Source organism: Dermacentor albipictus, chromosome 1 (assembly GCF_038994185.2).
Source record: "Dermacentor albipictus isolate Rhodes 1998 colony chromosome 1, USDA_Dalb.pri_finalv2, whole genome shotgun sequence".
NCBI lineage: Eukaryota > Metazoa > Arthropoda > Arachnida > Ixodida > Ixodidae > Dermacentor > Dermacentor albipictus.
Window position 1 is genome coordinate 1168581 of NC_091821.1, and position 16921 is coordinate 1185501.

General features: G+C 45.2%; 1 protein-coding gene across 2 annotated transcripts in view; it reads left to right on the top strand.

Moving 5' to 3' along the window:
• Nucleotides 1-16921, top strand: part of LOC139060026 (cysteine/serine-rich nuclear protein 3-like) — a 138200-nt gene that overhangs the window by 89748 nt on the left and 31531 nt on the right. For both annotated transcript variants that reach the window (XM_070538729.1, XM_070538727.1), the window contains exons 3-4: nt 2896-3068; nt 14715-14984. In XM_070538729.1, the coding sequence (XP_070394830.1) occupies nt 2896-3068; nt 14715-14984 (443 nt within the window). The remainder of the gene's footprint in view (nt 1-2895; nt 3069-14714; nt 14985-16921) is intronic.

Consider the following 16921-nt stretch of genomic DNA (forward strand, 5'->3'; position numbering starts at 1 on the left):
TTGTGCTGTGGTTGACGATATGAGAATTTCAGATTTAAGTTACCCCTTTTAAAGATTCTAAGTTGCCGCGTGCCAAATTAATTCCTGTCGGGTATAGGCAATTAAACTTGTGTATGAGGTATGATTCCATATATTTCCTTTCGTGAGGTGAACGAAAATTTGTTTGTAATATATGGAGCCTTGCTTTGTCGAATATGTGACCATGTTCATTAAAGTGGCTGGCTACTGCTTTAGGTGAATTGTGTTTTGTATCCGCGCGGTGACTGTTGAGTCTTCTATGAATGCCTGAGATGACATCGGTGTATAAGTAGTCCGTGAAGCACAAGTCTACAAGGGTTTCAATTTCTGGTGTAACTCTTGTGGGCATATTTATAACATTTTTACTACAGAAACTAGCTATTTTATCAGTTGAATTCCTGCTGGCTGTACTCTCAGTTGAAGTCACCAAGTATAAACAGGTTTTTGTTTGCATGTACCAGGAACTGCAACGTTTGTTCAACATACCATAGAAAATTGTTCACATCACCCGAAGATGGTCGGTACACTAAGATATATATGAAATTAGATGATTCAACAGCTAACACTTCATAATTTTCATTCACAACAGAATGCCACTCCAAGAGATTATACAATATATATTGTGACGAAAGTATAGAGAAATACTGCCACCTCTATGGTTGTTTCTAAAGAGTGACACATCAGAATACCGATAAAATTTAATTGCATCCTGAGCATCATGAAACCAAGTTTCTGTGAATGCAAGTTCATCAAATGGGCTTCCAAGGGAACGTAGGTAAATAAAAATGTCTCCACTTGCATATCTCAGGCTTCTGGCATCAAGACAAAATACTGAGGTCATTATGGTTGTATTAGTTTTCCTATGTGTTTGCAAAAGAACTCCGTACTGCAATAATTTTCTTGGAAAGGTACAAAGTCACTAGCCATCGTATCAAGTTAACATGGCCATATGCACTATCTATTCATGAGCGACCACCAGAAGCACTGCTCAGCCGCTGATTGTTTAGTCCTCACTTTCGATATGCAGGGCCCGCTCGCCAGGTGATCTGTGTATGAGAACTTTTCCTGCCAAGCAAACCGATACGCTGTTTCTGTTGCCTTAGAACATGCCATGCTTGTTTCTTGGTGTGAGGTTATCATAGAAATGAATGGTCTATTTACTTTGTCTGAGCAGCTTTGCCTTGCCAGATTTCTTTTGTTTTGCGCGAGACATACCATATCAGCACAGCAGGTATTCTTATCACCTTTCGCCACCATTTGGTATGTTCCATCTATTTTCTGCTCTGTCAAAGGGGACACACCGAAAGGCATCGTGAGCTCATTTATCTTGTCCAGCAAGTCCTCATTCTCACTGTACAAAAATTCATGTATTCAAGGTTGTGTCTCCGTCCGTACTGTTCAATGTCATTCAGCTGGTTTTCCAAATCGACTATTTTGTTTTCAGCTGTGTAATTTTCCACCCTACTTAAGTGTGCCGTAATCTCAGTGATATCTTGAGACTGGTTGACCAGGTGCTTATTCACTTCATCATATTGATTAGACAAATGTACTGCTGAAGCCTTCAAATCAACTGCTAACTCATTTAACTGGAGAAGAAAATCAACGTTCACTGCCTGAGTCAGCAATGCAAATAACTTTGCATTCGTAGCTTTCATTTCACTAATGAAGTAATTCTGTTCACCTGAAGGTGCTCCTTTGTCAGTAATGGGCTCGTAGGAGTGCCCGCCAGCCTTGCATGCTCGACGCACCCACTGCAATAATCTGCCATTAGTTTTCATGGTGTTGAAAGTCCTAGCTTTCAGGCCTGAGCAGTTACCATTGTGATAGCTAAAATCACATACAGAGCAGACCATTGACAAAACACAAGTAGCAATTTCTTGGTGACAGGCAAGACAGTTGTCAGATTCGTCAGCCATTTTGAGTAAGTGGGTGGAAACACTTGCACTCGGCAGCAGCAACAGTAGTTAGTGAAATAAATTTAAAAGCACCAACCTGCAAAACAGAAAAAATGCTGCTTAGATGCGCTGTACGTGAAGTTGACCATGCTGCTGCTACTGCCAAATGCGACTGTGAAAGTGACGCCCAGCAAACACCGACGAAAGCTTGTAGAAAACGATGACGTCGTTGACAGCCGATAGCGGTCATCCAACCATCCAGCGCAGAGTACAGCTGTCGGGTTTATCTTGATGGGCTTGAGTGTCTGGCCAGAGGCAAGTCATGGCAGCAATGAGATCTAGCGAGCCACATCAACCTCCATAGAACACTGCATTTAGTCCACAGAATCTGTGTGAAAAAACTGTGAAACAGGAGAAACGCTGCTTAGATGCACTGTACGTGAAGTTGACCATGCGGCCTTACTGCCTGATGTGGCTGACTTGGAGGACTGAATCGAATAGGACAATACTCGATTTGGTATTTGAAAGTGTTGAATGTTTGCACACCCCTATAAATATGTAATCTTCCCTCTCCTGGGCTGCTCAGATGAAGTTTTGCTGCAAATCGAAAGTTAATTTTTTCTTTCTTGTTTTTAGATGCTCTAAAACTTGTGAGGTTCCTTGAGGCCTTGCAAGGATCCATGTACTTTCCACTGTTCTCAGGATCTACAGTAATTGATGTTTCTGCAGGCACTGTGGCCACAGCTGCTGTACATAAGATTGTGGGTCTGGTTCCTGGCTGCTGTGGCCTAATTTTGACAGTGCATGAAATTCCCGTGCACTGGTGGTCAAAGCTAGTCCCTCGACTGCAGTGTGCAGGTTTAGCTTGGGGCGTTAATACCCATCACTTACCACAGTGTGTCCTTCTGGTGTTCTTGCCCGAAACAGAGCGTGTCAGTTTACATACCATGTTATGAACAGTGCATTTCTGGGCTGTGCGCAGGAATGAGCCCCCTGCACGTGGAGAAACGCACATTCAGTTTGCGGCAGCATGCCCACGAGCGCCGCAGGCTGCAGTTTGGCGAGGTTGACTGTAGCAACACATCGTCCTCTAGCTCTCCGTCTCCAGATGACGCTGCTGGGTCTTCAGCCGGGGATGGTGGCAATGTATACCAGGTACGGCCTTTTCTCTCTACTTGCTGGTGGCACTCAAAGCTGGTTCTCTTGGAGTTCGTGGGTTGTGCACCACAGTGTTGAGCCTTGTGTATAGCAGCATGTCCAACGACGATGTGGACAATGAAGGAGAAATTGGCCTTGTTTGGTCATGGTCAAAGAAACTGGACCTTAGCTTTGTATGAGCTTGTCGACCCACCAGAAGCAGATCGGTTGTGTCTGTGTTCAAAGGTATTTACAGCAGTTCGAAAATATTTCACTGAAAGTGTGCATTTGTGGCACACTGCTGGAAGGCTTGCCAACATAATGGCATGCAGAGAAGGATGTTAAAAAGAAAGATTGGCTATGCATTTTACTTGTGTATCTGACTGCTGTACTGTGGTGCCCTCCTCAGTTATACAACTAGTTGGGCAAGCTGGTTTCTGTTCATAATGAAAGTAGCACAAAAGATTTCTCTCTCTCTCTTTCATTTTTGTAATACATCTGGATCCGTTCCTCAGTTTTGGCACCATTGATTGTGCTGATGATGGCTATGTTGACGAAGGCACTGTTGTTTGAGGCACATACTGTGATTGATTTTTATGATTACAGTTCTACAAAAAAGAACACTCTGTTAGTGTGTGACCATCTCGGCAGAAGAATGTAAATTTATGAGCAGCTGAGAAACTGTCTGGCAAGGGAGGCTCATTCACTCTTTTTGACAGAGCATGTGGTGTCTGTCGTGCGGATCGTTGCGGCATGAGACGCTGATGCGTGTCGACCTGGTGGTGCTCCGGCGGCCCAAGATGCGTTTTGTTCTTTTCCTATTGCATGGTGTTTTGAAAGCGCGACGGGAAACCGAAACGAAGTCGAGCTGGTGGGCGCCGCCTGATGCCCCCGAGGCAAACGTGATGCCCACATCACGCTGCCTGCAGCAGGGAATGGCGATGCGTTTGGATTATCCTGTACTGAAACAGTACACTGCCAATGGCACTACACACTACGTGTTGTAAAACAGATAGTTAAAGATGCTTATTGCAATAGGTTTGGCGGCGATAGCTGTGAATGCAGCATGCGACGACCGCAACGGAGATTTGCTGGTACCGGAATAAGAAACTGCGTGCGTCGTCGTTTTCATGCGAGACGGGTGGGCAAGTATTGCACCGAAGCTGCCGCTATGGGCAGCTGTATACTGTTCTCGATCACGCGTGCCGCACCCATTTTCTTGTTGGATCTAGCGGCCGGAACACGTATCATACAATCGCAATTTGCCGACGTACTCAATGTTGGGGCTGAAAAATCATTTTTTGACCGTAATCTATTGCGTCATTTTTTTGTGTTTTTGATTGCGAACGTTGGCGCCGAGAAAACATACAATGTGGGAGCGTATCAACGAGGTTCTACTGTACTGTACTTGTGCAGTGTTTATAATGGTTGGGAAGAGAGTAATGTATAGGTAATTGTTCAAATACTTTTGTGGGGCGAGTAATTACTCACTGTAATCAATTACATTTCCGATTAAAGTAATTGTAAATTGGTTACTTGTTTTCTGTAGTATGTACAATCTGATGTGTGCATAGAAATTTATTATGCTTTGGTCATTATGAGCATGTAAAAGAACAGAGGTGCTTACATTATAGTAAATATGGCAGTTCATATGGCAGAGGCCTACACATTATGATCGGCTGTAAAGCATATACGGAAATCAAAACTCCAAAGAGCCGTAATATATACAGACTCCCTAAGTGTGGTGAAGGCCTTAATGCCACCCTACAAAAAGAAAAATCCTGTACCTACAGAGGTCTATTCTCACCTGTGCAAAGCTTATCTAGCCAGCATGTCATCATATGCTAAGTACCTGGCCACAGGGGAATCGAAGGTAACGTTCTGGCAGACCAGATGGCTATGTCAATTGCACCCCCTGTTGGTAATAATACTGCTTTGGTACCTCTCACAGATCTGAAACCTTACATATGGAAAAAACTGCGAAACCACTGGCAACGCATGTGGGACGCAGAAATAGATAATAAACTACACATTATAAAGCCACAGTTAGGTTTTTGGCCCTCCCCAACAAAATCTCGGCGAACAGATGTCCTATTCTGTCGCCTCAGAATAGGACACACATCGGGGACCCATCATTTTCTACTTACTGGAAGTGAACCTCCAACTTGTGGTAGATGCGGTGAGAGGCTGACCGTCCTCCATGTCCTCTTGGAGTTTTGGAAAGCCGAACCTGAAAGAAAGAAACATTTTCCGCTTGCATACCGTAATTACATCCTTCTACACCCGGCTATGTTTCTTGGTAAGGAACCGCTTTTTAACACCAAGGCATTCCTCGACTTTTTAAAGGATGTAGTTCTACACGTTATTAGCCCATTAAATGCGTAGAGCATCCTCGCTCCAGAGGTTGCCGCTGCGATAATTGTTTTGAATAGCACATGCCTCCAGGCCCTTGTGTTTCAAGGTCTCTAAGGAGGCAGTAGTGCTCTAGCATATGTTATATAACCTGATATATTTTTAGACATCATATCATCCTTTTTAAATGCATCTTAATGTACATAGTCATAATGTAATGTCATAAGTCATCGCCATAATCTTATTATACAGATTTTACGCACTTTAGCGCGACCATTTTTAAGGCCCCTCTACAGCCACGTCACACCAACTTCATAGAACTCATGATTACACAGCAAACTCATAAACACGGACATGGCGCTCTTTGGCCATACTTGGCCCTTGCACCATAAAACATCAAACATTCATTCATTCAGTTCATATCTGAGTTGGCATGTGCAGCATGCACATCACATTGCATGTCAGTGCTGTGATAGCAAAAAGCTAGCAAATGTGCTAAATGATATTTGACACTTGCAACACAACTCTTCATGGCTTGTTACAAAAACAGCTCAGTGGCCTTGGCATTTTATGGCATACAAAAATTGTTTTTTCATGATCATTATTAAATTGACACTCAAAACACTGTTGACTCCCTGAATATTCCTTGTGCCTCTTCATCATGGCAGTTCTGGTGCTGTTGCTGCTGGAGGAGGAAAAAAATAAGTGTACGTGTGCAGAAGTGTGGCAGGATCTCCACTGACAGAGCTGCATTGATGGAAATCTCATGCAGCAAATCTCAGGTTCTGTGGCTGAGAAATGGTTGCGTTTATCAGGACTGTGTGGTTGCTGCACCTTTGAATATGTACTAGTCTGCACACGAGCTTCCAACATATTTTAATGTTCAGTACCAAACATAGTTGCCAGTGAACGTAGAGTTCCTGATTGTATTACCTTGAGGGAAAGCGGGCACTATGATGCTGTTGTATGCATGGCAATGTTTGGATGTGATGGCTTCAATTTGGCATTATTCTTGGAGAGCCAGGAAACCTTGAAGCAGGTGCACCTGGCTGGCAGCATGTCATCTGTCACAATAGTTTGTTTTCTACTTGAAACAGCACACAAAGGGCTGTATTATTTTTATTACTCAAAAACACTTTTTATTTAGTCACGAGCACTTGTGCTTGGATGTACAATTATATGAAATGTAAAAAGTTCCAGTGTGCTGCTAAAGTTGGAGAACAGATGGCCAAGTCTACGCTTGCTGTGCGACAGTTTGTCTTCTGTTTGTTTTCCTCACGTATGCACTACACATGAGTAAAATTTACTGAAAAATGTAATACAGGAGAATGAGAACCTTTCAGCAAGATTTTTTATTTGAAGAAATTTTCATCATTGCATCCATGATCGTGTTTTAGACCCGCAGGGGCGTCTGCGTCAGCAGGCGTTTGGTGTGTTGCGACACCACGTACCCGAGCACACGAGGGTTGGAGCCTCCCGCGTGTAGCCGTGTGCGGCTTAGCCATGTCTGGGGAAAGGGGGATCCTGGGGGTTGAGCTGATGCTGTGTGTTTGGACCTTTAAGGCCCCCCCGGCGGAGGCAACACACCCCTTTGGCCTCTGCTTCACATAGACGGCAGCCCCGGACTGACCCTACCGGGGGAAATCGGTAGTTGCCTTTTCCTGTCTCTCTCTCCCTCCAGCCTTCGTCTTTCTCTTACTTTTTCATCTTTCCTGTCTTCTCCTAACTTCTGTTTACTTCCAATTTTTCCAGGCAGCAAGGGTTAACCTTGTGTGAATAACCAACCTAGATTATCGCATATTTGGTTATAGGGATAACGTACAGCTGGCGTTTGCAGGACCTGTTTTTACAGTTCCTGTAACGTCCCCTTGTAGGGCTCCATGGTGGGTGGCTGGCGTTATTGCCGAAAATTACATTATTCTATGGCTAGTTCCTTCCCTCCCCTCCCAGATCGCCCTCAGAAAAGAGGGCGCACCGAAGATGTATTCCAGTTTTTTGGACGACAAAGACCCAACTTCCCATGATTTCACGTCATTCATTCGGAAAAGTCAGATAAACAAGTACGCACAATCTCCCCATTTCTAGTTTCGAAGTCTTTAACTGAGGCTCTTGGTCCAGGTTACAAGGCATCAACGATTGCAAGTGGAGATCTCCTTTTGGAGCTCCGTGATCTGAAACAATACGAAAAGTTACCCAATCTAGTGTCTTTTGGGGACTTTCAAGTGACAGTGACTCCGCACCGCACTATGAACACTACACGCGGCGTTGTCTCAGATGATGACCTGCTTCAGCTGACAGAGGCAGAGCTCCTAGAGGGCTTCAATGAACAAAATGTTGTTAATGTGAAAAGAATAAAGATGAGGCGCGATGGTAAAGAAATTGCGACCAAACACCTAATTCCCACCTTCAATTCAAGTGTCCTGCCCGAATCAATCGAGGCCGGGTACATAAAGCTCCGTGTCGGGTCTTACGTGCCCAATCCACTCAGATGTTTCAAATGCCAATGTTTTGGCCACAGTTCACAGAGTTGCCGAGGTCGTCAAACCTGTGCGAAGTGCAGTGCCCACGAACGTACTTCTGAAACTTGTGAGAACACTCTCCATTGTGTAAACTGTGAAGGGGTGCATGCCGCATACTCGCGGTCGTGCCGATCCTGGAAGAAGGATAAAGAAATAGTCATGATCAAAGTAAAGGAAAACATAACTTTCAAGGAGGCACGCAGGCGGGTATCTTACCTGCCCAAAAACACATTTGCCGAAGTGGCGCGTCGGGGGGCAGCGCCACAACGGTCTCCGGTGGCTGTCCGACCCACACCCAATGAGGCGGCAGTGACGCCATCCGCCTCCCTGGCGGATGCAGCTAGCGCTGCTACGCCAATCCAGCATACGGGGCTATCTACCTCCGGGCAGGTGACCTCGAAGGCCTCGTCCAACGTGCCGAGGCCTTCACGCCAAACAAAGCGCTCGGAAGAGCGCATGTCCAGTACCTCGCAAGAGGCGATAAACACAACCACCAGTCAAACGGCGCCACCAGCGCCTAAGGAGCGGCGAGGCGCTCTCGACCGCTCCAAAAGAGATAAAACTCCTGTCACGGCGCCTTCAAAGCGCCCGTGAACTAATCCGTTTCTTAAACACACAGGACCAAACGCATTTACCAATATGGAAACACAAATACTGCAGTGGAATGTACGAGGACTTCTACATAACCTCGACGACATTAGAGAAATAATACACAAACATAATCCGAAGCTGCTGTGTGTTCAAGAGACACACCTGAAACCTACCAATACAAATTTTCTTCGAAACTACACCATCTTCCGCAAAGACCGTGAGGAAGCTAATGCCTCCGGCGGTGTAGCGATAATAGCCGACAAGGCGGTAGCTTGCCGTCCCGTCGCCCTTAACACGCCCCTCGAGGCAGTGTCAGTTCGGGCCATTCTATTTCATAAATTAGTAACAGTTTGTTCCATTTATACACTGCCAAACCAGCGTCTCGAAAAAACAGACTTTTATAACCTTATTGACCAGCTCCCCGAGCCTTACATACTCATGGGAGATTTTAACGCACATAACACGATGTGGGGAGACTCGCGATGTGACGCGAGAGGTCAACTTATTGAAAATTTCCCTTTAACCACCGGTGCCTGTCTCTTTAATAAGAAAGAACCAACGTATTATAATCCACATCATAACTCGTACTCATCAATAGACCTGGCCATCGGATCCGCTTCTATCTTTCCTGATTTAGAGTGGCATGTAATTAAAAACCCATTCGGAAGTGATCACTTCCCAGTAACACTGAACTCCGTAAACAAACAGGACTTGCATCCACACTTCCCTCGCTGGAAACTGGCCTCAGCGGACTGGGAACGTTTTAGGGAATCCACCCACACATCACGAGATTTTATAGATAATTTTGCTATAGATCATGCTGTTTCATACTTCACCGCTTTTATCATTGATGCCGCTAGCTAAAAGTTAATTCCTCAAACAAGAGGCACTTCATCCAAAAGACAGGTCTCCTGGTAGAATGACGATTGTAGAGAGGCGAGGAAAAGACAAAACAAAGCTTGGAACAAACTACGTGACTGTCCTACAGCAGAAAATCTTATAGAATTTAAACAGATTAAATCACAGGAAGGACACGACGACTGGCAAAGAGGGCAAGCTGGCAGAGGTTTCTCTCTGGTATAAATTCATATACTCAAGAATATAAAGTATGGGATGGGCTGAAAAGGCTTAAGGGGCAAGAAATTCATCCGTTGCCCCTAGTAAACGGCGAAGCAAACCGCTTGGAAGACCAAGCTGACGCCCTTGACGAACACTTCCAACACATTTCCAGTTCTAACCATTACTCCAAGGCGTTTCTAAAACACAAACAAGTAGCAAAACACAAGGCTATCGACCGCAAATGCAGACAGAACGAACCCTTCAACGCGCCTTTTAACATCGCCAAGTTGAGAGCCTCCCTGACTGCATGTCAGAGCTCCGCGCCTGGACCAGACAGGATCATGTATGACATGATTAAAGACCTCTCCAGGGATACTCAAATTGCTCTGCTAGCACTTTTTAACACAATATGGGCTGCGGGATACCTCCCTACCGCATGGAAAGAAGCGTTGGTTGTTCCGATTCTTAAACAGGGCAAAGACCCCACATTAGTAACAAGTTATCGCCCGATTGCCTTCACAAGTTGTATATGCAAACTTTTTGAAAAAATGATAAACCGTCGACTTTTACACTTCCTTGAATTAAATAAGTCTCTTGATCCGTACCAGTGTGGTTTTAGAGTAGGACGATCTACAACCGACCATCTAGTGTGCATGGAAGCAAACATTCGCGATGCCTTCGTACATAAACAGTCCTTCTTATCCGTGTTTCTCGACATGGAGAAGGCGTACGATACAACTTGGCGCTACGGTATCCTGCGTGACCTATCGACGCTGGGCATCCGCGACACTATGTTCAACATTATAGAAAGCTACCTGCAAAACCGTACATTCCGAGTGAAAATAGGTAATGTGCTGTCGCGAGCATTCATACAGGAAACTGGGGTACCCCAGGGAGGCGTACTGAGCTGCACACTCTTTGTAGTTAAAATGAACGCGCTTCGTAAAACATAACCCACATCTATTTTTTATTCCGTCTACGAAGACGACATACAAGTGGGTTTCAAATCCTGCAACCTAATAGTCTGTGAGAGGCAGGTACAACAGTGCTTGAACAAAGTCTCCAAGTGGGCAGACGAAAACGGGTTCAAAGTGAACCCCAACTAAAGCTTTTGCGTTCTTTTCACCAGGAAAAAAGGGCCTGCTGCAGATCCCACTGTTGAAATACATGGGCAACAAATACCCGTAAACAAGGAACACAAATTCTTAGGTGTTATACTTGACTCCAGGCTTACATTCGTCCCACACATAAAATATCTTAAAGCAAAATGTCTTAAAACAATGAACGTACTTAAAATCCTATCCCACACAACATGGGGTAGCGACAGAAAATGTTTATTTAATCTGTACAGGAGCCTAGTTCGATCACGACTGGACCATGGTGCCGTGGTTTACCACTCTGCCGCCCCGAGCGCGCTAAAAATGTTAGACCCCGTTCATCATCTGGGTATCCGCCTCGCCACTGGCGCATTTAAAACAAGCCCCGTCGAAAGTCTATATGCAGAGTCAGACGAGTGGTCACTACATTTTCAGAGAACATACATCAGCTTCACCTACTTTCTTAAAGTGCGCTCTAACAAGGAACATCCGTGTTTCACGACAGTGAACCACTTAACGTGTGAAACACTTTTCCGTAACAGACCCTCCATGAGACTTCCTTTGTCGCTGCGTGTAAGAGAACTTAGTGAAGAAATGGATGTCCCAATACTCGAACATCGCTTAATGGCTCCTGCTAATCTATTACCGCCCTGGGAGTGACAGGTGATAGAATGTGACACATCCTTTGTAGAGGTCTCGAAGCACGCTCCTGAGCTTGAAATTGCTATGCATTTTCGAGAGCTTCAATCGAAGTACTCCTGCTACGAATTTTACACAGACACGTCCAAATCCCATGCTGGCATATCCTACGCTGCTGCTGGTCACTCTCTTTCTGAATCTGACGTGTTGAACCCCCTAACAAGTATCTTCACTGCAGAAGCCTATGCAGTACTGTCTGCAGTAAAACATATAAAGACACTGAAACTTGACAGAGTAATGATATTCACAGACTCGTTAAGTCTTGTGAAAGCACTAATTTCTTTACAAAAGCATACAAATCCTGTCTTCAATGAACTGTACACACACTTATGTAACATTCACTCATCACACAGACATGTAGTAATATGCTGGATTCCTGGCCATAGAGGAATCCAGGGAAATGTGCTTGCTGACGAGATGGCCAAATCAATGGCATCGCAGGGTACTCGTTCTGCTGCAGTCCCTGCCACAGACATAAAGCCTTTCCTCAGAAACAAACTGTGAAGCCACTGGCAACGCTTGTGGGACGCAGAAACGAGTAATAAGCTTCACGTAATTAAGCCTAAGTTAGGTTTCTGGCACCCAACAACGAAAACATGAAGAACAGACGTCCTGTTCACTAGACTAAGAATAGGACACACGTTCGGCGCTCATAACTTTCTCCTGACTGGTAACGAGCCTCCAACCTGTGGTAGATGCGGCGACAGGCTTTCTGTCCTCCACGTCTTCCTGGAGTGCCGGGAAGCCGAAAGAGACAGGAGGAAACATTTTCCTTTTGCATACAGCCATCATGTTCCTGTGCATCCGGCCATGTTTCTTGGTGTAGAACCGCTTTTTAAGACCAAAGAAGTCCTCGCTTACTTGAAAGATGTTGTGCTACACGTGACAAGCCCAATTATTCCGTAGTGCATCCTCTTTCCGGAGGATACATCTACGATAGTGTTCTTTGTATAGCACATGCCTCTAGGTCCTTGGCTTTCAAGGGCTCAGGTGAGGCAGAAGTGCTCCAGACATTTTAGCATTTCCTGTATTTTATATATTGCATCATTCTTTCTCAATGCCTTCTAATGTTCATAGTACACATCAATAGTCATTCCCATAATTTTATTACTCCTACATTTTATGGAATTTGGATAAACTCTTTTAGGCCCCTTTACAGCCACGGCACATAAAGATCACAGAACCCATCTGTCCACTGCGAACTCATTAACATTAGCGTGGCGCTCTTTGGCCGCACCTGGCCCTTGCGCTATTAAACACCAAACATCATCATCATCGTGTTTTAGTCGAAGCCACGCCTGAGACAAAATCTCACACACCCATATACAGTCAAACCCCATGATGACAAAATCCCAAGACAGTGAAATTCTTGCCACAACAAAATACTTTTGTATTCCTGGCGAAAACTAGTTGGATTCAATGCATTTCAAATTTATAGACGAGAAAACGTCACTAAATTGTAAACGCGCATCAACTAAATCTGCTGGAACATTAGTCCCCATATTATCTACCTGTGTAGTGCTAACAGAGGATAAAAAGGGCTCCAATGCATTTTCTTCCCACCTAAATTACGTAGAATGCCATCACAGTGCACTTGCAAGGCCCCCGCCATTTTCGTTTACAAAAAAAAAAAAAGGAACCGCAGGACACTTAAGCTTTTCTTATGAGTTGTGTATGTGAAAGAAGTAATGTCCAATTGAACGCCTCTGAGAGGTCTTTCGAGTTATTAACTTCTCGCGGGCAAGTGGGCACATTGAGACACTTGGCCAACGCCTCCTAGATAGCACAAGGTTGGTGCACTTCAATCCATGATGTCATGCTACCTCGCCTGACTGCCATAGAATCCAATGGGGATGTTCCCGAGTAAGCTGTGGTGATGCTGACGTCACAGTTTCTGTCACGCCGGGCTTGGCAATGGAAATGTTCGTCCAAGTAGCCAGATGTCATGAAGCAGAGTGCACTGGCCAGCAGGAGGCGCTGGTTTAGCCCAGTGTGTAAGACACTTGCCTTCTGAGTGCGGGGTTCTAGGTTTGAAACTCACTACCGGCAACAATTTTTATTTCAAATGTATTGTATTTTTATACAATAATTTCTTTATACCAATTACCAAGGTGAAATTAGAACGTAGGCGATAGCTTGCACGGACAATGTACACGTGAATTATGCGGGCTTCCGAGAGTGAGGGTGACGTGCAACACCCGGTGTGCCAGCATGGCAGCAGATCTTCCCTTTCGCCCGCTCTGCTCCGTCGAGCTGCGCATGCGACATGGCATTGCTGCCAGTGAGAATTTCGGTGCCATTTCGCTGCTGCAGATGCCGGCTTTTCCGCTCAATGAGCCATTTGGTGGTTTCACATCAAAACAGCGAAGCAACAGAAGCAATTGCATTTCCCCTGAAACATGTCATGGCCACCATCTTGAGTGTTGATCACTTGTTTCAAGTGGCACAGCTGCATTTACCGACATGTGATCACTGTTTTTGCGTTCCTAGCACGGTAAATAGTCTGCATGGTAAATAGTGGGAAAAGTGCAGCAAAAACAATGAAATCCACATTACACTGACATGAACTTGTTTATGTTGCTTGAGATAGTGTCCGCATCATGGTCTGCCACGCCTCCGGTGGTGATTGAGTGGTCGTCCAAGAATGCGCGTTGCCTGCTTCAAGAACGCAAGTTTCAGTACCACCTAACAGGCGTCGCATGGGGATTCAGCATCACCGCACATAGATTTGCCTGAAGGAGCAGTATGCTCAGTTAATCGCTTTCGGGTATATGAAATACGATCACTTTCGCTTTCAGAACAGCATGCATCGGCATGTATGGGCGATAGCATGCACTGGAGGAACGATGTTGCTCCGCTTATGGTCTGGTGCTGAGCTATACATGAAATCTTGCAAAAATGATTGTATCCCTGAAAGTGATTGACCGACAATACCGCTTCATGGCAGTGCCACCATCACTGACTGGTGCATGGGGCGCACCTTTTGCTGTTGGCAATGAAGTTTTATAGTCTCGAGCAAGGCTTTCGAAAGTAGGCTAATGGAATTTTGACAGTACAGTTTCATTTTGTGACACATTCCTTCTCTGTGCTGTCTCATTTCGAAACAACGAAATTCTCGCAAATGAAAATTTTGTCGCCTTCCCCGCCAATATTTTTATTGCAGTATTCAACTGTACTGGCATTCCCAAGGTGGCACAGTTCCCATTAGTAAACTCTCACATAGACGGTGGTACCAGATTTCCCTCTGGGTGATATTGTAAGCTCTATGGCAGTGCCCACATTTGCAGGTTTCCTCATATTTCTACGTTGAAGCATATGAGTGACATGTAGCATGTGATCTATGACAGGGTGGCAGTTCCACTCTAGGAGCTGGCGAGGACACTCCAGAGGAAGACGATGGCGATGATGACGATGGGGAGACGCTGAGTTACTTGCAGCCTGTACCGACACGTCAGCGGAGGGCACTGCTGCGTGCCAGCGGGGTGCGCAAGATTGATGCATTGGAAAAGGAAGAGTGCCGTGACATCCGGGCATCGCGGGAGTTCTGTGGCTGTGCCTGCAAGGGTCGTTGCTTGCCAGAAACCTGCTCCTGCTCCATTGCAGGCATCTCCTGTCAGGTGGGGGCAGTGCTGCTTTATGCTTTAGTTGCTCTGTCACTCTGTGCAAATGAAGGCCTCATTGAATGTATAGACCAAAGGGGGAAAACATTCACTCAAAATTTACGAAGCTGAGGATGAGGGCATGGTAGTTACATGATAGATGGCGGGGGGGGGGGGGGGGAGTAGTGGATTGGCACAAAAACAAAAGGCAATATGCTGCCAGTGAGGATTAAGGTTGTGGCCTTCACCCCCCATATTATGCATCACTTCCCCAAACAGGCCTTAAGCCATCATTTCAATATATGCTTGCTGTAAAAACAGCCCAACTTTACAAGGACAGAGAAAGAATAGAGACACACTGGCACTGACTCGCTAGTAAACGTTTGTTAGAGACATAGCAACATATATATTAGTCATATCATAAGAAGCCAATAAACATTGACACCAAGGACAACATATGGAAAATTACTTGTGCCCACAACCTTCGCAACTTGCCACAGGTGGGATCGTTCTCCACCTGCGGCAAGTTGTTTTTTCATCCACTTTCATTTCCATTAACTTATTGTTTCTTCCTTTCATTTATGAAGCACAAGTAATTTTCCCTATGTTTTTCAGAGATCATATAGCAGTTTTACATATTTCCTCAAAGTAAATTCTAACCGCGAACTCCCCTCTTTTTCATGCATAAACAATATGACCGATGCCATACTCTTCAATAACCGACCTGCAGCGAGAAGACCGTTCTCTTTGCGTGCAAGGAACCTCAGTGAGGAAATGGGTGTTCCGGTGCTTGAACAGTGTCTTATGGCTCCAGCGAAACTGTTAGCGCCATGGCAGTGGCAGCTGATAGAGTGTTACACATCCTTTGTAGAGGTCACTAAATATGTGCCAGAGACACATATCAAAATGCACTTCTTGGAGCTCCAGTACAAGTACTCGTGCACAAAGTTTTACACAGACGCTTCTAAGTCGCATGCCGGGGTGTCCTACGCAGCCATTGGTCCATCCTTCTTGGAATCCGGTGTACTGCACCCTGAAACAAGTATATTTATGGCTGAGGCCCATGCACTATTGTCGGCTGTGAAACATATCAGAAAATCAAATGTTCAAAAAACAATTATATTTACAGACTCCTTAAGCGTCGTAAAAGCCTTGAAGTCACTCTGTAAACACAAAAACCCCGTACTTACTGAGCTCTATTCCATTCTCTGTAGAGCGTATATATCTAATCAGCATGTCATTATATGCTGGGTACCTGGCCATAGAGGCATTGAGGGGAATGTACTAGCTGACGAAATGGCTACATCAATCACCTCGCAAGCTATTATTCCTACGGCTGCTGTCCCTGTCACAGATCTGAAGCCTCTCTTACAGAAGAATCTACGAAGCTACTGGCAACGCTTGTGGGACACAGAAAGTACGAATAAGCTTCACTTGATTAAGCCAAAGTTACGTTTCTGGCCCCCGAAAACGTAAACACGACAAACTGATGTCCTGTTCTGTCGACTCGGGACAGGACACACCTATGACACCCACAATTTTTTACTGACCGGAAATGAGCCTCCTACGTGTGGTAGATGTGGTGAGAGGCTGACCGTTCTCCATGTCCTCCTGGAGTGTCGGGAAGCCAAAGCTGAGAGAAAGAGACATTTTCCCCTTGTATATCGCCAGCACACCCCTCTCCATCCAGCAATGTTTCTTGGTGAAGAACCATTCTTTGACATCAAAGCAGTTCTGGGTTTCTTGAACGATGTCGACTTGCACGTTTTTAGCCCTGGAAATTCATAGCACATCCTCTGTCTAGAGGATGCCGCTGTGATGGTGGTCTTGCATAGCACATGCCTACAGGCCCTTGCATCCAAGGACTCTGTTAAGGCAGTAGTGCTTATTGCAAAAAGTATATCTGTGAGATATTTCACTAAATCATCATTATTTCACAATGTGTATTTCGTGTC